The 21,493-nt window shown below is 38.2% G+C and overlaps 1 protein-coding gene across 1 annotated transcript in view; it reads left to right on the top strand.

Annotated features, from left to right (window-relative positions):
- NEB (nebulin) overlaps positions 1 to 21,493 on the top strand; it is a 243,548-nt gene that overhangs the window by 125,668 nt on the left and 96,387 nt on the right. The window contains 18 exon segments of the mRNA XM_037849798.1: positions 2,002 to 2,109; positions 3,049 to 3,360; positions 4,275 to 4,478; positions 4,957 to 5,061; positions 5,934 to 6,041; positions 7,337 to 7,648; positions 9,795 to 9,998; positions 11,262 to 11,366; positions 11,515 to 11,622; positions 12,022 to 12,333; positions 13,054 to 13,257; positions 13,691 to 13,795; positions 14,706 to 14,813; positions 16,173 to 16,484; positions 17,243 to 17,446; positions 18,122 to 18,226; positions 18,810 to 18,917; positions 19,752 to 20,063. Of these exon segments, the coding sequence (XP_037705726.1) occupies positions 2,002 to 2,109; positions 3,049 to 3,360; positions 4,275 to 4,478; positions 4,957 to 5,061; positions 5,934 to 6,041; positions 7,337 to 7,648; positions 9,795 to 9,998; positions 11,262 to 11,366; positions 11,515 to 11,622; positions 12,022 to 12,333; positions 13,054 to 13,257; positions 13,691 to 13,795; positions 14,706 to 14,813; positions 16,173 to 16,484; positions 17,243 to 17,446; positions 18,122 to 18,226; positions 18,810 to 18,917; positions 19,752 to 20,063 (3,336 nt within the window).

The raw sequence follows: 21,493 nt of genomic DNA, 5'->3' as shown, positions 1-21,493 counted from the left end.
TCCATGCCCAGTTTTGTGGTGTGTGCCTGTTATTTGAAACACTTCCATCACACTGGGTTGTCTGGGGCAGCTCTGGGCTATGGGGCTGGCGATGGGCAGGAGTGTTTCCTGTCCACCAGGATGATGGCTGTGAGCGGACACCCCCCTTTTCTTGGGAAGTTGTGGTGTTTAGTGAATTTTCTCAGCCACTGGATTATTGCGTTTTGTCTCAGAGCTCTCCTAGTTCTGCTCTTGACTTGACCTGCCCAAATAGCAAGTCTTTGAAGCTTTCTGTATTGGGCTTCTTAGAGTAATTGTTTTAGAAAAAGAAAAAAGGATTAAAAAAAAAAACAACAAACAAACAAACAAACAAAAAAAACGGGCCCTCCTCAGAGATCTAATGGGTTATTTAAATGCTAAGAGACAAAGCAACCAGGGCCATTAAGGAAAGGTCCACAGAGCAGAGAGATCAGCTTTTCTTCGGGATTTGCATATGCGCCTCAGGGCCCTTCCCCTTTCTATGTTCACCAGAACTCCAAAAATCCTCCGCTTTTATTTTGGAGTTTTTCGTGTTGTTTTTTTTCTATGCCTGTCTCCTCTCTGCTGGGCTGGCTGCTCTCAGATTCTCTGGTGTCTGGTCTCAGTCTATCTATGGTTGGAGTTTGAATCAGTAGAATGAGTTTCCGATAAGGGCAGCCACTGCAGTTCTCCCTTCTCCTTCCCGGAGCTGACAGCCCCTCCTCCCCCGGGACTGAGCCTGGCAGGGAGGGGCGTGGGTCCCCTGGCCGCAAAAACTTACAGATTTCGCTGATCTCAGCAGTTCCACGTTTTCATGAGTGTCGTATGAAGTATGCCCAAAGTCAGATTGCTCTGTGGTGTCCAGTCCACGCAGTTCCTGGCTTTCTACCTACTTTCCTGGAGGAGTAACTAAAACATACAGCTCACCAGTCTACCATCTTGCCCCGCCTCTCCCCATAATATTTTAAAAAAATAAATTCTGCCAAACAGATAATTTGAGTCATTAGTATCCACCAAAACCTTTTGAATCAAGGCACCATGAGTGCCTGAAAACCATGAAAGTCTCATTAAGAGATCAGCAAATTTTTACTTTGCATGTCTAAAATTTATTTATACAAATGTATTTTTATTTAATTTTGTTTTTATTTCTTGAATACCAACAATTAGCAATTATTTTAAAATTTATGTTGTCTTAAGAGGCTTAGGAGTTGGGTCAAAATTCTTGTAAGTGGTTCATAAGCAGAAAAGGCTGAAGACCACTGGTATAGTTGACTTAATGCAGTGGTTCTCAAACTATGTTCCCATGGAACACCTGTGTCCCACCTTATGTAGGTATCTGTTCTGCAAAAACAATTTTTAATTAAAAAAATATATAACTGAACAGCAGCAGTGATTCTCTGTTCACAGAAAAATAATGGAGAATTTTATCAGCGTTTTGTTTTTAACTCATAAATCTTTCTTAACTCTTTGGTACATGTTATCTATATGTCTGCTAGCAATTTCCTGTAGTTGACAAAATGAATAAATGAGAAGCAAATCAATTTTAACAGAGAAATTCAGAAACTGGGTCATCTTTAGTTCAGCACTGTTTTGATTATGGACACATGCTCATAGTGGTATTATTATTATCTATTATTATATAATCATATTCTCCACAATTCAAATTGTTCCTAATCAAATTTGGAGTTAAGTAAGTCAATATTTCTTGGTCGCTTCATGGAAAGAATCAGTGCTGGGGAGTCTAGACACATTCAAGAGCTACTGATATAATGTGTAAAATCCGTAAGGAGTTGTGTAAAGATGAGTTGTGCTAAATCCTGCTGAATATGAAATTTTGATTTAAATAAGTAGCTTGGATAAATAGATAGGAAGAAAAAGATAGTTTTTTATTTAAGTCTAAACATACTAGTGTAGATCTGTGTCCAAAAATAGTCTTCCTTTGACAAAAATACATTTTTGAGTGAATTGTGTACTGAATCTAAAAGCCGCTACTTCTTTCCCCAGCACGTTTATCGCCAGGCCATGGAAGAAGCAAAGAAAGAAGGCTATGACTTACGAATTGACGCCATTCCCATTGTGGCAGCCAAGGCCTCCCGGGACATTGCCAGTGAGGTAAGAGCTAATCAAGTCCTTAGTTTGTCACTAACTAGTCAGCCACCTGCATAGGGAGATCTCCGTACCAGAAAATGGCTGGAAGTCACTTGAGTCATTTCCTGTCTTAACTCCCTTCATTGTACAGGCCAAGAAATTGAGGCTCTGAAACAGTAGGTCACTTGTCCAAGATCTCTAGCATCACAGGGGCAAAACCTTGGTTGGAATGCTGTTCTTTGACTCTTGCTTTTTTGTCTTTGCTTAACAAGAGTGACCACCTTGATTAAAATTAGATGATTACATTTTGGACCTTCATAAAATCTAATAAGCTCTCCTTAGGATAACAGTCAAGACAAAGAGACCAGTAAAGAAACAGGTCTAACTCTCTCCCATCACTTGAAAAAGGATATGGAATGGCAAAAAAGCTAAAAGTTTCTTTGCTATGGGACCTACAGAATTAATATTCCTTTACCCTAAAATGAAGGCTTCAAATTCTTGGAAACTTAATTATTGATCTAAGAGTGGCAGATGTTTGCATTTTTAAACTACCCTTCTCAGATTATTTGAGCAGAGGAAATTATTTCTCAGATTGTCCTAGAAAAAACATTTATGAATCACATAAATACATCCTTCAGGTGTGTTCTCAGATGATTTCACGCAAACAATGGACTGTAAATGGACTCACCTTTTCAATGTTCACTTTTCATCATTTTTTGCCAACATGAACTTCTCTAACAATACAAAGCAATCGATTGTGAAGTTGAACGGTAGCAACATACTAATTAGCAAAACATCCTCTCCTCTGGTTGTAAGCATGCATCTGGGCATAGCATTACAGCAGCAAGATTTATGAATCCTGCCTGTTGTCTTAAGGATTTCATAGAAAGACCACTGCAGAAAAGACTCCACAGGGAACAGCCCGCAGTGCTTCCTTCTTATTTTCTAATTTCTCTCTTTCAGTACAAATACAAAGAAGCTTATCGCAAGCAGCTGGGCCACCACATCGGTGCCCGAACGGTCCGTGATGATCCCAAGATTATGTGGTCCCTCCATGCTGCTAAAATGCAGAGTGACCTTGAGTACAAGAAGGAATTTGAGAAATACAAGACAAGGTTCAGCAGCCCAGTGGACATGCTTGGTATCGTCTTGGCCAAGAAATGTCAGACACTGGTCAGCGATGTGGACTATAAACATCCTCTGCATGAATGGACCTGCCTGCCCGACCAAAATGACGTCATCCAGGCGCGGAAAGCTTACGACCTCCAGAGTGACGTGAGTGTCCCCGTGGCTGGGGCTGTGTTAAAAGCGTGTGGAAAGAGCTGTGTCTTCATGGATCCTGACAAGCTTGTGTATTTTAAACAATCTGTAATTGAATGTGTGAAAAGAGTTTCTCAATTGATTTTCTTCCCCAAAAGATATCTGTAAAAGGGGAAATAAAGTAAATATTATCAATTATATACAATATCTATCTTCCTAGTGATGCAGGCTTCCTTTGTCTGAGTTAGATGAAAGTTTAGTCCTCAAAAATGTATCACTAAAGATATATTTTGACTAAAGAGGTAAAAAAAAAAATGTGTAACTGTCAGTAGAGGACAGTGTGGAGAGAGGGAGAAGAGAGGCATGTTATACCAAATTATTACAATAAACATTCATATTTTATACTTATTGACAGGATAATATTTGTCTTTTTTAAAACCAATCATCATTACTTATTAATATTTGGCATGTGCAATTGAGACCAAAATAAAACAAATAATTTGGGGAATATCTAATATATTATCTCTACAATTCCACATTTCTTTTATACTCTTGGTATTTTATGACTTTGAAAATAGAAATAAAGGCAAGAGCTTTGGATTATAACACTCACATGGCATTGGTCTAAGTGTGTGGTCTTATCTGGAGCTATTAGAGCACTTTTCCCAAGGTTAAAAAGCACTGCTCCTGTGTAGAAATACGGGCAGGACCATATCTTTTTCTTTAAAAGACAAAAATCTTTCGTCATTCTTGATTCAAACCTCTGTCCCAAAAATACTCAGGAAAAAACAGTGCTTAATAATGCTTGTGGGAGTGAATGAATGATTGACTTTATGCTGGAAGCTTTAGCTGTTCATCAATATTTTTGTATTTCTCTAGTGTGATCCATTACAACTAATTAATAAAGGTGCTCCTTTTCTGATTTGCAGAATTTGTATAAGTCAGACCTTGAATGGCTGAAAGGCATTGGCTGGGTGCCTATTGGTTCCGTGGACGTTGTTAGAGCCAAGAGGGCAGCAGAGATACTGAGTGATAATACCTACCGTCAGCGTCCAGATGCTCTGAAATTTACCTGTGTAACTGACACTCCAGAGCAGGTGCTGGCAAGGAGCAATGCTGTCATCATGAGTAAGGTGAGTCTTCATTCCTCACCATTAGGCAGAGTTAATTACCAGTGAACTAGGTAAAAATTGTGACATATGATTATACTTTAAAGATTACTATAAAGTTTAGAACACATCTTAAAATGATTTTCCCATTACAATACCACCCAGTTACTTGTGATACATACTTCAAAATATGAAACAGATGGTTAAAATACTATGTGTTGTAACTATTTCATAATTCTTTCCCGATTTTAAATATTGAACCCGGTTATACTTTTCAAAACTGTTAAAGGATTTTAACAGGAAACAATATAAACTCTGAGTCAGTGAAAGAGTGAGCTAAATACTCCTGCAAGTAGTAATTTATCTACATGAAAGGTAGAAATTTATGCAGCTTTAATGATTTTATTTCCACTTTGTATGGAGGAGAGGTAAGTGGCACATAATCAGGAGAAAAATGTCTGTGAACTACAAAATTTTTTTCATCTCTTTTTTTTTTCCTCAGCATTTATATACTGAAGCCTGGGACAATGACAAGAAAACAATCCATGTCATGCCCGATACCCCAGAAATCAAGCTAGCCAAACTCAACCGAATAAATTACAGTGATGTAAGTAAATTGTTGATCTTATAAAGAACAGGAGGGCAAAAATAAACTCTGTTCATCTGTCCTCTTGGTGAAATGTTTTGACTTATTGTACATACTCCAAACCAATATCATCAGTAAGAGAGAAAGTTCTCCTCCAATTCAATGTCGGTCTATGTGGTGGGTCCACAAAGTAGACCAGCCTTTTATCAACAACAGGAGATCAGGAAATGGAATGTTTAAGGAGAAATATTCCAATAGGAATTATACTCTGAAAGCCTTCCCCCTACTGGTCAGTGTGGTTATCAACTCACTGTTTCATTCATTCAATGTCTGTTTTTAGTGAAGAGTGTTACTTTGCTACTTCAATATGGTATGGTTACCACCTAATGTTATTTTACAAGCATTTTTTAAGGCATTCTGTATGGACTGACATTTTCCTAAGGGCAAACTCATGTCCACAGATTGGTGGCAGTCTGTCATGACAGTCCACAGTAAAGTGAGAGAAAATAAGGGCAACGCATTGACTTTTTCATAGAACCAAATATATTCAATTTTTAAAGACTGTTTTTTATTTTTTAGTATTAAGATGGTCTTTCTTGCATTTTATAATGATGATAGTATATAGCAGTTTTTTACTTGTGCTTTTTTGCCAAAAGAAAATGTTTGCAAACAAATACTGGCCTCTCCAGATTTTTGGAAATTTACCAGTCAATAAAGTTCCAAAGTCGAGAACACATGCCTTAAAAGCCTTGAGCACCTATGAAGCAAAGCTATCTTCAAGGCCACCCAAACTACCTGTAGTTTACATGAAGATGGAGAAAATTGAGCAATAAATGGTTTCCTTTTTTTTTTTTTATAAGAGCAGTGATGATTAATGGCTCTCTTTTCTACAGAAACTCTATAAACTTGCTTTGGAAGAAGCCAGGAAGGAAGGCTATGACTTGCGTTTAGATGCCATTCCAATCCAAGCAGCCAAGGCTTCAAGAGAAATTGCTAGTGATGTAAGTCAGTGTTTTTGGTAGAGGCATTTCTTACTCAAAGATGTTGTCAAATGGCAGCTTTTAGAGTTTTTCTTGCCAGGACACTAGTTGTCCCTAACAGTCTCAATTTCCTTTATCATTCCTCATGTGCAAAGTTGCAAATGAAAAAAGGAACAGCACAAAATACAATGCCCATTATCCCTGTTATTCAGTCAAAGAGACATTCTAAAAATAAGTATTTTATGGACACAAACATGGATTTATTTTGGTATCAGAAATCTGGGCAGTAATTGACCCAGATGTTTGTAAAATTAATGAGATTGATACCAAAGTGTAAATGTGAACTCTTTCTTGCTACTTCTGTTGATTTATTCTGGCATAAAAGAAAAACTAGATGACAGACACATTTTAGAGATTTGTTTACCCTTTGTGACTACTGGTGAGGTTCTCTTAGTAAGATGCCCCTAAATGGCCACAAGAACAAACTGCAAAATAAGCAAAGCTTCCTCTCAGCACCCACCTGCATTTTCTCTCTACTCTTTTCCTTCTCATGAGAAACATCTTCTGTGGGTGTCCAGTGCCCTCCTTCTGTGCTGGGACCTCCTTAGGGCCAAATCCAGACTTTCCTTCTTCTGGAAGGGCCCTGTGCTTTGGACTTATGCTCCATTCCTTCATTGTCCATACTTGTTCCAGCTGTGACGCTGGAGATGCTTACATGATAATAACCTCATAGTAAAATGGACCATAGCATGTTATTCCTGCACTCGAGGTAAAGTCTTAACCTCAAGAGATGACTCTCTCATGGTGCAACATCAGTATCATTGACAGGCTGGTTAGGGAGCTATTATTCCCTGGTAGCACATAAACTCTAAGTGTAACGCATCTCTTCAGCTAGGGAATTCACTCTAGTCTAATAACAAGGAATATACTCTGTAATATTCTTCATATCAAGATATTTTTAGAGAAAAATAGCCATGTCTTTAAGTAAATACTCTGTTATATTTTACATGATGTTTTCCCTTCACCTGTTAAGCAATACAACTAGGCAGTGTAGTTTAATAGAAGGGAAAAGTATTAGGAAGCAGAAGCTTTTCATTCTAGTCTCATTCCTGCCACCTGTGTGTGAGATGTTGACCAAATCGCTTAACCCCTTAAGCTTCAGATTCCTTTCTATACAGTGGGTTTGATAATATTATCCTTGTTCCTACACAACAGTGGTGGAAAAATCAAAAGACACAATGTATGTGTGGAATTATGAAGTGCTAAGCAAATAAGATGTTCTCATCATTAGACTCACACCCCATTTCTTCCTTTAGTACAAGTACAAAGAGGGCTACCGCAAGCAGCTGGGCCACCACATTGGTGCCCGGAAAGTTCAGGATGACCCCAAGATGATGTGGTCCATCCACGCGGCCAAGATCCAGAGCGACAGGGAGTACAAGAAGGACTTTGAGAAGTGGAAGACCAAGTTCAGCAGCCCAGTGGACATGCTGGCGGTGGTGCAGGCCAAGAAGTGCCAGATCCTTGTGAGCGACATAGACTACAGGCATCCTCTCCATGAGTGGATCTGCCTGCCCGACCAGAACGACGTCACTCAGGCTCGGAAGGCCTACGACCTGCAGAGTGACGTGAGTGGGTCAAATCTTCCCTAGTCTCGTGTTTAAAGGTTTAAAATGGGAGTTCTTAAACATTTTATGCCAGGGACCCGCTGACAGTCTGGTGAAGTCCATGGGTACCTTCTCAGGATAATGTTTTTAAGTGCATAAAATAAAATATATAAGACTTCAATAGGAGCCAATCATATGGAAATACGGTTATCACAATAGTAACGAAAAATCTGTGATGTAGTAAGATGAAGCTTTTCTATTGGTACATTAGATAAGATTGAGCAGTGAGTTTAATAATTACTATAATTCCAAAGAAGTAATATGCATAAATACTTTGTCACAACAGTTTTAATGGGAATGAAACTATTTGTGATTTCTATTCCTAAGAAAGTCATAAGTAGTGCTAACACTATTATGATCTGTTGCCTATACTTATAATTGAATGAAATACTATATTTCCGTTAGATGTTAATGAAAAAAAATGTATTTTTTTTTTCCTATCCAAGTTCATTGACACCAAGTTAAGAATGCCTGGTTTAAAGCAGCCTAATTTTTCAAATGAATTTAGATTGCATTATCATTTTTCTGGTTACTTAAATTATAGGCAGTAGCTATGATATCTTGCAGATAGAAGTTTAAGAATGAATTGTATATAGAGAGACAAGTTTTCTAAGAAACTGAAAACAATAGTTCCCTAAGAATGTGTTAGGCACTTTTGTTTTCAGCCAGTAGATTGTCTTCTGGGGATTCAAATACTACCTCATTGGCTGTTACGGTTTGCTAGAGCTGCCATTATGCAAAATACCAGAAATGGATTAGCTTTTATAAGGGGGGTTTATTTGGTTACAAAGTTACCGTGAAAGTGTCCAAACCAAGGCATCAACAATAGGGTGCCTTCACTGAAGAATGGCCGGTGGCGTCAGGAGAACACCTGTCAGCTGGGAAGGCGCAGGGCTGGCATCAGCTCTCGGGTTCTGGTTTCAAAATGGCTTTCTCCCAGGACATTTCTCTGGGGGGTATTCTTTTAGTTTCTCCCAGGCAAACTCTGGGGTAGCAAAGTCTGCTTTCAATGGCTGTCTCCGGACATTTGTCTGTCTCAGCTGCATCTCCAACAATCTCTAAGGATTAGCAAGCATCTGGGCCTTGTCTTAGCATATCCTGGGGCCTTTTTAATCTCTGCTCTCTGTGAGAGCTCCCTTTAAAGGACTCCACTGAACTACTCAAGACCCACGCTGAATGGGCAGGGCCACACCTCCATGTAAATAATCTAATCAGAAGTATCACCTACAGTTGGGTGAGTCACAGCTCCATGGAAACAACCTAACCCAAATATCCCACAGGAATGGATTAAAAGATCATGGCTTTGTGGGGGGCATAATATATCCAAACTGGCACATTGGCATATTAGCTCCTGTTTTAATCAGGCTTGGACTAAATTGTCAGTTTGGAAGAATGATAAAAGTAGTGGCACATAAACAGAAGTTTCTAAAAAAAAGTCATAAAAACAAACAAAAAAAAGTGTTGTCCTTACTTAAGGGGAAAAATTCTCCTTCAGCCAATTATTTAAATTTAAAGAACATTGAAACTGTGATAAAATGTCCTTTTCTACCTGAATTGTAACACAAGAAAGGGACTGAGGATAAGATAAATAAAAGATATGTACTCTTTGATTTAGAAGCATGTAATTAGAATCAAATGAAAATATATGCCATTTTTAATTTATCCCCAGAAAACAGACGAATTCAACATTCTATCTGTAGCATTCGTCCGTTCCTTATATCACATGACTGGCTGTACACACCACTGCTCAATGAGAATAGGAACAATTGGCATTCTAACTGGGTATATGTTATTCCCAGAAAATGAGGTATGGACAGTCAAATCGGAGAATAAATACTATTTCAGGAGGCAGACAGTAATTTCTCTCAGGCGATTGGGTATTACTGAAATGACACACTATTAGAGAGTTTTTATTCTTTAAAATGGCAAATATTGGCTGCATTCAGGGACAAGATATTTCTAAACCAAAGTAAGGCAATCCATGGGTCTACCAGAAATTTACACAAAAAAGATGCGGAGTTAGGCCGTCTGTCTATGTCAAGTCAAGATCAAGCACCAGGGTGTCTAGGTAATTTCTGTAAACATTTGACATTATTTTACTTTTCAGGCTCTTTACAAGGCTGATCTGGAGTGGCTGAGAGGCATTGGGTGGGTTCCCATCGACTCTGTAGAGGTCAAGAGGGTGAAGAGAGCTGGAGAAATCCTGAGTGAGAGGAAGTACCGCCAGCCTGCAGAGCAGCTCACATTCACGTGCATTACAGACACCCCGGAAATTGTCCTGGCAAAGAACAATGCCCTGACAATGAGCAAGGTGAGTCTCCAGCTGTCACTTCTTCCCTGGCTGGGCTCCTAGGGTGGGAAATTCCCTGACAGTTTCCACAGAAAGGAGATTTAATGGGCCTGATTCTTATCCATGCCTTCAACAGAGCATCTGCTTGAATTCTAGTTGGTACCATATGATCCTCTGAATCCTGTGTCCCCCAGTTCTCTGTGTGCCTGCAGAAGTGTAGCAGGGGATGATTTTCCTAGAATACCCTGCACATTCTCCAGGGCAGAGCAGGCTCAGGCCGTTGCATCTCTTTGTCCATCCAGTAAGGAATATAAATAGCTGCCCAGCATTTCATTCTGAGGACAGGGAAACACACAGTGTTTCATGGCAGGGCCAGTGCGCAACTCAAATCAGTTGCTTGGCTTGCTCTTCCACCTTAGGTTGCTGACTTCCATTTTTGAAAGTGAGCTCCTATTACTGCTTTTGGTTTTATCATTCAGGATAAACAATCTCTTCTTTCCTCTAGTGGTCTATCATTCTGTTAACTGATAGGGACTAATTCTTAATCCAGCAAGTAGGCACTTCATATGCACGTATTAAATTGAATGAAACCTAACTGGACTCCCCCACACCTGCATGAAAGTCTTCCAAACATTCAGATAGTGGGATTGAGTACTCAATGCATAATATAAAATTGACTCTCAGATATCCAACTCTCGAGTTTGGGGCATCAAACTCTGGAAACTATTTTGTGCCGTACACAAATGAATGCCTATCATAAAATCTGTTGAATACCTACTATGACTTGGATACTTGATGTAAATCATGCTTAATCTTCTACTACTACTTCAGAAAAAAGATTTGCTTATCCCCGTCTTGGAGATGAGGAATGTGTGATGTTATGTACCTTTCTCAAGATCACACAGCTCAGACACAGTGGAGTTGGGTTTGAATTTGGGATTGACTCTGAAGTCTAGGGATTTTTACCATACCATAGTTCTACAACTGAGTTCTGTCCCTGGAGGGACTGTCAGCTTGAAATTCACTGGTGCAAAGACTAATGATTGATACCACTGTAATGCTTCATAGAAGCGATGAAGCAGTTGATTGCCTTTTTAAATATTGCTTTGTTTTACTCTCCCTATTACACTTTTGCTTCCAGCATCTTCAATAGCCTATAAAAGCAATTAACTGTTTTATAGTCATTAACTATTTTACAGTTAAATGGGAACCTTTTTTGTTGGGTTAGATCTGATGATAACTGAAGGTTATTGGGTTTAACAATCAAGGGTTTTCTCTCTGCAGCATTTGTATACAGAAGCCTGGGATACTGACAAAACCTCCATTCACGTGATGCCGGACACCCCAGAAATCTTACTGGCCAAGAGCAATTCTCTGAATGTCAGCCACGTAAGAGATTTCCTCACTGACTGTTGTTTAAATCTTTATGGGAGTGATTAAAATACTTTTTTCGACCTCACCAATTTCCCTTTTGGGATTGGCCTATTAAGCTTTCTAAAAAATTTTTATTTTCGGTTGTATGTTTTCCTCTGCCTAGAAACTTTACACAAAGGGATGGGATGAGTCCAAGATGAAGGACTATGATCTGAGAGCTGATGCTATTTCCATCAAAAGTGCCAAGGCCTCGAGGGACATCGCCAGTGACGTGAGTAACTTCCACCTAACCCCCGTTGGTCCCCACAAAGCTGAGCACCCTCTGTTGCTGCTGGTGAACCACACTTCACATTTGCTTCCACATATTTTTTCTCCAAGTCCTGCTTCCTACCATCCATGCCCTTTCCTACTGCTGTCATGTGAAAAGAAACATAAATTTTGGAATTGTAATAGAGTTGCTGCAGGAAAGGATTCCAAGGAAGAAAGATCGTTAAACTACAGCTATTTTTTTATAGGCTCAAATGTTAGTTTTAAATTGTTCAGAGGTACCAAAATGTTTGTGATATGACATTCTTGTCCATTTGTGCATGAGTTTTAATGTTGCCTGTAAATGTCAGCTGTTGTATGACTCTAAAATGGTATTTCTAAAACTGGATTTCTGGCATTTTAGTACAAATACAAAGAAGCCTATGAGAAACAGAGAGGCCACCACATTGGAGCCCACTGTGTGGAAGACGATCCCAAGATAATGTGTGCCATACATGCAGGGAAGATTCAAAGTGAAAGGGAGTACAAGAAGGATTTCCAGAAGTGGAAGACCAAGTTCTCTAGCCCAGTGGACATGCTAGGCATCTTGCAGGCCAAGAAATGTCAGACTCTGGTCAGTGACATTGATTATCGCAATTACCTGCATCATTGGACCTGCTTACCTGATCAAAACGACATTATCCAAGCAAAGAAAGCCTATGACCTGCAGAGTGAGGTATGTAATGGTTTCAGTATTTGAACTTTGGGAAGGGTGGAATCAGGTGATACAGATTTGTTAATTGTCCAGTCAGTACTTTCTGGACAGTCCCACAGGTTGCGCACTATACAAACCAGGGGGCAACCTTCATGTTGTTTAATGCAAAACCCATATTAAGGATTTATGTCATCGGAAGCAAAAAATATAGATGAAGAACCCTACTTAGATCATGTCCTTTAGTCCCAGGACTAAGTTCCAGATTGTTTTCTTAATGATTTTTGTAATTCTTGGCAATGAAAATATTGCAGGCAAATATAAATCATCAGATATTTTTTAAAATAAGTGTCACTATTGTATTAGGTCTAAAACACTAAACAAAACTCCCTTCAGTCAATTATTACAGGATTAAAATAAAATGAGTTTCAAAAAAGTTCCCCTTTTCTAATTTTTCAACTATATGATTTATTTGAATTATCAAATAATTACCATGGAAGTCAGCATTATTACCATTTCATTATTCAAGGATAGTGTAATAATCATGCTTTTGCAAATTACTTCTGTCATCAATATTTTAAAAAAACCCAAATCATGTAAATTCTCAGGTCTTACTTTTCTGGAGCCACTATCCCCTGTTCTAATAATACCCTCAAGCTTGTGTACTTTATTTTTCAATCAAGGGGAGTTGTATGTCTAATGTTTGGAACAAAATTTTTGCCTAATTCTACAAAATCTTTGCAGAATGCGTATAAAGCAGACCTGGAGTGGCTGCGTGGCATCGGTTGGATGCCAGAAGGCTCCGTAGAAATGGCCAGAGTGAAGAATGCTCAAGACCTCATAAATGAAAAGCTTTATAGAACACGACCAGAAGCCTTGACCTTCACTTCCATTGTTGACACCCCAGATGTTGTCCTGGCGAAAACCAATTCTCTGCAAATGAGTGAGGTCAGAACCATTTTACTTCCAAGCTTTCCTTTTGCTGAACTCTACTTTCAGATGATGCCACCCAGATTGAGCAAGTAGACTGTTCCTCTTCAAAGAAGTATAGTGCTAGGAGCAGCTCTAAGAATCTCTTGACTAGTTTAGTGACGGCACACGCAAAGCAGAGCTCTAATAAATGCCAACATACCTTTCTGCTAGCACACGTACACTCTGAAGCACTAAAATGAAAAATGTCCCTTCATTGAAATTTAGGGAAACAAATAGTTATTTAACTCCTATTAAATATTAAAACATGTAGTATAATTCTGCTACCTATTAAATGGTATAACATATATAAAGACATTTTCCCACTTTAAATAATAGCCAAGGCTTATCATGTCAGGCATCCCTTCTCTGCCACATATTTTGAAATATGTTATTTCCCTTCTCTCAACAGAAGCTGTACCAGGAAGCCTGGAATAAAGATAAGAGCAACATCCACATTCCTTCTGACACGCCACTCATGCTGCAGGCCCATATCAATGCCTTGCAAATCAGCAATGTAAGAGGCACAACATGATGTATAATGCCTTTAATAGACAATATCTGCCAGCTTATGGGGTGTGGTAGAATGGACAAAGTACATCCCTTAGCAGTGTATACGGATTTCGGTCCTAGACCTCTTCACTGTAACAGCCACTCTTAGTGCAATATGGATGAGAATTCTTTCTTCTAAACCTTAGTTTAGATATATGGCTAGGGGCCTAGACTGCAGCAGTTGGACACCTGAATCCTATTGGTGTCCTCCTTCCAACCTTGAAGTCGTCATCCTATATCCCATGTGTTTAGCTCAGTTTCTTTGTATGTTAATTGGGAATAATGAAATCATTGGTCAATTACACTAGAAAGTGTAAGAAGTAACAGAGTCTATCGGCTTGTTAGGTCTGGTGATTGGTCTAGGACTTTCTTGTTTGACATTTCAAGACCATGAGGAAAGCCAAAAGGCAATTTTTTATTACATCCAAAGAGCAGGATATGTATTATATCTATATTACATTCCTTTAGCAGAGACATCTGAAAAGTCAAAAAAGTACCTTGATGAAAGTTTCTCTAGCTTCACAGTAGATTCTTAGTTTCTATGTGCTGTGTAGTAGGATATTTTCAGATGCGTACCTTATTGTGATTAATTAAATATTCGAACATTAAGAATTAGATGTTTTAGCTTTAAATTTTTCATCAGAATTATGCTGAGTACCACAAATTAAAATAACTCAGAAATTAATGTTTTTTCCTCATGTTGCTTGTGTTTACATTATGACTTATGATTTGTACCACAAATTAAAATAACTCAGAAATTAATGTTTTTTCCTCATGTTGCTTGTGTTTACATTATGACTTATGATTTATGATTATTTTGAGTATATTTAATTATTTTTGATTCTTGTAAACAAACCTGTGCTTTCCCTCAATAGAAACTCTATCAAAAAGAGTGGGATGAGGCCAAGCAGAAAGGCTACGATATCAGAGCAGATGCCATAGAAATCAAACGTGCAAAAGCGTCAAGAGAAATTGCCAGTGAGGTACAGTTCTATTTTCTTGTGGATTATCTCCTCCATAAAACAAGGAGAGTATTTTTCAAAAAGTTATTTTTAATCCATGAAATTGCATTTTTGTCTTGTGCTAAAGACTTCCTGTGTTTAAAATTATTAATATGCGTCAATATGCATTAAGGGTAGCATAGATGAGGTATATGTGTAAATAACTTCCAAGTTGTTTCTAAGTAGAAGTAAAATGTCATGAAGAGTCTACATAAAATTCTTGGAAAACATTCAGGAGCCAATAAAATGTCATTTTCTCTGCAAAATATTTCTGACATGCTTCATAAATGTAAATCACAGATGGTAACTTTCATGGGAGATCTAAGGCTGAGATTACATTTTTTATGTAAGATTTTACACTGGAGGCTTATGCATAATACTGTTAGTAACCTTTTGAAGTTCATTTAATGCTAATTTTTAAAAACTTACTAACAAAAAAATTATCCTACCAAGTTTCCCAGCTCCAAATCATTAAGCCACCATGGGTCTCTTTCTCTGGGTTCTCTATTTTGTATCTCATGTACCCAGTTGTTTCCTTCTTTTTATTCTTTGTTTTTTATCTCTAAAAATCATACATAGCTGGTTCACAGTATCTGCTTTATTTCCAATTTCTCTTTCTATCTCTTGTCCAGTCTTTCCTATGTTGTCCAAACATACAGAAAAGAAACCAAAATCCTCTAGTCCACTCATGAGATGGAAACTCTTGCCCTCAGGCCTTATACTGTCATCTTCTGATTCACACCAACAGCCTTGCTTTCCATCCCCCAAACATACATCTTTCTTGTCTGTTCCAAAATCACACATATGCCTTTCCCGTACCTGAGGAGCCTTCAGTTCCATTGGGAGATCACCTGACCTAACTCTCCACCACGAACGTGCCAGGCAACCTGCGAGGTGATGGTTCCCTCACTGTGCCTTATTTTCCCCATCTGAATTATGTGATGATACTATTATCTGCCTCATAGAAATGTTGTATGGATTAAATTTTAATTACTACTATTTAACAATTTTTGACCCAAAAAACTCATCAGATTTGTAGGGATCAACCCAATACATTTGAAACACTCATAATAGTGTCTGGCACATAGTGACAGCTCAGTAAATATTAGCTATTTTTTTTTATTTTTCTTGTTCAACATATAATTTCCTTCCTGATTTGACTCATGTGTTCTGTGAAACTACCTAAAATAGACCTAATTTCTTTAGAGTGAACCAAAATATAATGATTATCCGTGTTGAGCTAATTTACAGTAAGGATAGGAAAACATTTTAGAAACAGTTAACGAGAAGTCCTCTTAGTGGATTTTTTACATGTCTTTTTTATCTGATTTTTCATATTAGTACAAATACAAAGAAGGTTACCGTAAGCAACTGGGCCACCATGTGGGTTTCCGCACCCTGCAAGACGACCCCAAGTTGGTATGGTCTATACATGCTGCCAAGATCCAGAGTGACAGAGAATACAAGAAAGCTTATGAAAAGTCTAAAGGAATTCACAATACACCTTTGGATATGATGTCAATTGTTCAAGCCAAGAAATGTCAGGTCCTGGTTAGCGACATTGATTATCGCAACTATCTGCACCAGTGGATGTGTCTGCCTGATCAGAATGATGTGATCCAGGCTAAAAAAGCCTACGAACTGCAGAGTGATGTATGTATTTGTCAGATTCCAGGAAATGTGTATTTCATGTTTTATCACAGTTTATTCCCTAGGGACATAATTTGAATGCTTATCTTAGTAGAACCCAGCCTAATCTATACAATTCATGATAGTAGATGTTTTTTAAACATTTTCTATCATGAGGATTCCTTCTTATAGTAGCAAGGCCTTATTTATGAAGAAAAAATTTTTCTCTTATTCTATATGATTAGGTAGAAAAATTCAGTCCTGGTTGTTCTGCTCCAATACATTAGCATAATCAGATATCTCAATTTCAGAAATAGATATAAACATCAGGAAATGTTGAATTTCAAAGTTTATCTGACACATATAGGAAAGGATTGATAGATAGGTGGATGATATAGATACAGTTTTTCTGATAATACATGCATTTAAGGATCTTTTTCTCCTAAATTGCTACAGACATTCCCAGTGGTACATAAAAGACAGATTTCAAGTAGTGAGCAAACAAGCTCACTCTAATATAAAAACAAAATTATGCCATTGCAGTCATTCCTTCAAATGCACTTGGTTGCCCTTCTCCAGTTCCTGTAGGATACTGTGAACATCTCCCAGAGATGTGTACCAGAGGTGTAACACCTAAATACTAACATTTAATGTCAGTCTTTGAGTTTCATGCGGTTGGCTACCCAGCTGATTTAAATAGAGGTGACCTCTGGTTTGCTAGCATCACATTCTTGTGTGCAGATTTGACTCTTCCCCACCGTGTGCTCCTTTCCCTCATCTAGAACTTGTACAAATCAGACCTGGAATGGTTGAAGGGTATTGGATGGTTGCCAGAGGGTTCTGTGGAAGTGATGAGAGTGAAGAATGCCCAGAATCTTGTGAATGAAAGGTTGTATCGGACCAGGCCCGAGGCCCTCAAGTTCACCAGCATTGTGGATACCCCTGACGTGATCCGGGCAAAGATCAATGCTGTGCAGATCAGTGAGGTAAGTGGGTGTGTGGCATGTTCAGGCAAATTGAAGTAGTCTCAATCAAGAGGAATTCTAAATGTGAACTTCAAACTGTTAAAATACCAGCATTCAGATCTTGCACACACTTGTATCTAGAAAGACCCTCCTGTAGTCAGTCAGTTGGCATCTCTGCATTCCATTTGCTTTGATAACTCTTGGGTCAGTATTAGTGTGGTGAGCATCTTCCTGTTCCAAAAACTCTGATACATACTTTGATAACCTTTTGGAATCCTGACTGTAATACAGTCACACCAGTTGGTAATGTAATCACAAAATTGCTCCCTCTTTATTGCTGTTCAATCATAAAATAGGTTGAGAAACCCAACGGCAACCCCAATGTAGAACATAATGGCAATTACTTGGGCCAAAAAAGCCAGGTCCTGATTAGCAATGTGGATTATCACAGTGATACAATTTTACTACCAGATTTCTGACTTATTTTAAATTTACATTGTATCACATGAACCTTACCCTCCCTGTTGAGGTCACTATTGGCACCTTTTAAGTCAAAAGTCAAAAGAGGACAAAATGTGATCTACATTTATATCTGAGAACATCCAATGAGAACTTTTAATTTTACCTATAATGTTATTCATGCAGCAATTGAATTGCTTCCTGATCAACCATTCCTTTGTTTTTAATTTCCACCAGCCATTGTATCGCGATGCTTGGGACAGAGAGAAGGCGAATGTGAACGTGCCTGCTGACACTCCTTTGATGCTGCAGTCTAAACTCAATGCCATAAACATCAGCAACGTAAGATACCGCACACTCACCCACTTTACAAAATGCTCTCTGCCTGACCAAAGCTTTCACTGAGACATGCCAAAGAGATTTTGGAAAAAGGCATTTCCTATCATTCCTTTTTTTCCTAGTCCTTGAATGAATGCTAAGTAGCTATGTGCCTGTGTCTCTGTGGGTGCTTGTAAGAGAGACTTGTGCGTCTATCTGTATTGAAAGGAAAAATGCAGCAGCTTCAACAAAAAGCATAACACAGAAATTTATAGATGCTGCATAATAATATCTAGTTCTCATTTTTTAAGGGCCATAACAGCTTTTTCCTTTTAAAACTCAAGCAATATTATTATTTTTTAAAATTTTCACATGATTTATTGTCCCTTGATTTGCCATCTTAAAAAATTATTGGGAGAGAACTTTACTAATGTCACCAAAAATCTACTGGAACTCAAGTTCAATATGAAACTAGTTTATTTTGTAAATTTTAAGGTAAGGTTAACTTTCAGTTTCACTTTTTTCATCGATCCTTGAACGCATCAGTAATGCTTACTCATTAGCTCTCTCTTTGGATTGACTGTGGCATTGCAATGTCCTTTTGCAGAAACAATATCAGCAAGCGTGGGAGGACATCAAAATGACCGGGTATGACCTGAGAGCAGATGCCATTGAGATCCAGCATGCCAAGGCTTCCAGGGACATTGCCAGTGATGTAAGAGCTCAGACTTAACAAACATTAACTAGTAGACACACAGGGGTTAATATCACATTTATCACTAACTTAATTCCCCAGGAATTATATTTAAATACAATGCAGGGCATTGTTGTTAATGTGTTGTTTTAAAACCCCAAATGCAAGGAGCAACTCTTGTAATAATTTGAAGACTCGCCTGCATCTGTGCCTAGCTCTTCTCTTCTTATGTTTAAGCACAGGTTTTTCTTTTCTCTTCAATATCTTCTCAATATCAGTTAAGTTACAAGCACTTATGGGGATCTAGTGGGTACAGAGAATTGCGTTGTTTCACAAAGTGCAGCATACATACTACTGATGGTTGTTGGGATAATTTTATGTAGTCCAGGGACAAACATTTTTTAAAATAGTCATATGATTGTTTTAATATGTGCTGGAAAAACACTGATTTTTTTTTTCCATTTAGGTAGGGTTATAAATTTTAAAATAAGTTTGTACTTTAAAAATAAATTTATTTAAATGAAGAATCAAGTTGATTTAAAGTAAACTTTCAAGGTGATACTTGTTTTTGTTACATTATGAGGGTGGCAAACAATGACTTAAGTTTGGGAAACACTGGATATGTCTTTACTGGGAGGATATTTCAGAAGCACTGTTCTTGCCTTAATCACATTTCATGCAAATAGACATAAAAGACAAATCATGTATCAAGTATAAAATTTATAGTATGAATTTAAAAAAAAATGTCAAAAAAGGAAAAGATAATAAAAGGGAGATAGAGTTACACTGAACAGGCTTTGTAGAAAAAGTGAGCTTGGGAAAACTACTCTTCTTTCTTCTGTTCATATCCACCAGTATCTGTACAAAACTGCTTATGAGAAACAGAAAGGCCATTATGCCGGATATCTCAATGCAAAAGAAGACCCTAAACTGGCTTGGGCGGCAAATGTATTGAAAATGCAGAATGACCGGTTGTACAAAAAGGTCTACAATGACCACAAGGCCAAGATCTCCATCCCGGTGGACATGGTGTCCATCAATGCTGCGAAAGAAGGCCAGGTGTTGGCGAGCGATGTGGACTATCGTCATTACCTGCACCAGTGGTCGTGCTTTCCCGACCAGAATGATGTGGTCCAAGCCAGGAAGGCCTATGACCTCCAAAGTGACGTAAGTGCGGGGAGAGCACCGGGGGAGGGTGTGAGGTGGAGAGCCGGTCGCCCGGAAGGAAACCTTCCACACGTGGGCCCCATGGCTCCTCCCAGTGCTTTGGAAAACACAGTTCACCCTGTGAAAGCGCTGCACTTGAGGATTTACCAAGTTTGTCAATCACCTGCCTTACTGCTGGATTCATTCCAAAAGTTTTCATTTTCATTCTTAAAAGAATGAAATGAAAAATTTTTATAGACTTGTTGAAGTGTACAGTGTTTGTAGTTTATTAAACATAAGAATTCCTGTGGGCATTCAACTATGTAGTAAAGAAGGACAGGGTTGCCTTTTTGAAAATTAATTCAGAGGGTTAGAGGCAGTACTCCCAAACTCCCTAGTTTCTCTTAGTAAGTCTTCACAACTTGGTTACGTGGGTTTCATTAATTTCTCTTAAGCAGTTTGAAATTTCCTCATATTGTCTGTCTTTTGGAAATTATGGAGTCTGTAAGATTATTTGTGTGTGTAAACTGGACACCTTCTTTTCTTTATCTGAACTTGGTTCCCTTAAGGTTCAAGGGATACATTCTTATAGGGAATGAATTTGTTACAAAAAAGTAAAAACTTCACTTGAAATGAATTATTTGCAATGAAATTCATCACTTGAAATGAACTACCTAGTAGTAGATTTAGGGCAATTGCTACAGAAATGTAATCCTTTCATTAATGTGAACCACATTATGTATTGAAATATGCACTCCAACCAAGTTCTCAAAAAATGGGGAAGGGAAGCTTTGGAATCTATGTAATCCTCCTCAAGAATCCCTTCTGAATTTGAGGTATGATGAATTCATCATACTTTAAATACTAAAACTTAACATTTCCCACCCCTCTTACTACCTTTGTAGCCTGATGTACATACCAGATTAACTAGCTATTAAAATGTCATTTCTGAGCAAAATAATGTCTCTTTATAAAATAAATAACTAGTTCTAAACATAGAGCAATTTTATTTGCTTAACCATCTTCTAGTCACCTTCTAATCCATGTTAAGTATTTTGATATTTATCTGGGGAAGCAGGTTTAGATGACAACAATAAAAAAATGCAAATCCTGATTCAAAGGAAGGGGCTGTCTTGGGAAAAGAAAACTCAGTGGAGACCAAAATTGTGGAACTAGTGAGTGAATTCTTAACCTTTTAAAAACATTTATTGACCATACCACATGCGGCCATTGTGCTAAGATCTAAGGATACAGTGGTCAGAAAGGAAGAAAAAAAAGACAGCTGCTGACCTTAGGGAGTGCACATCAGTAACAAAGAAAAAGTTGATTATAGAAAAATCGGTATAAATGAGATGGCTGAGAAAGTGATCCCTGGGGCTAAGAAAAGAGAAGTCTGGCTTCTCTGAGGAAGTGATGGTATCGCTGGGAAGTGAAGGACAGTAGGCGCTGGT

This window comes from Choloepus didactylus, chromosome 9 (assembly GCF_015220235.1).
Source record: "Choloepus didactylus isolate mChoDid1 chromosome 9, mChoDid1.pri, whole genome shotgun sequence".
Taxonomy (NCBI): Eukaryota; Metazoa; Chordata; class Mammalia; order Pilosa; family Megalonychidae; genus Choloepus; species Choloepus didactylus.
This window is presented reverse-complemented; position numbering and strand designations above follow the sequence as displayed.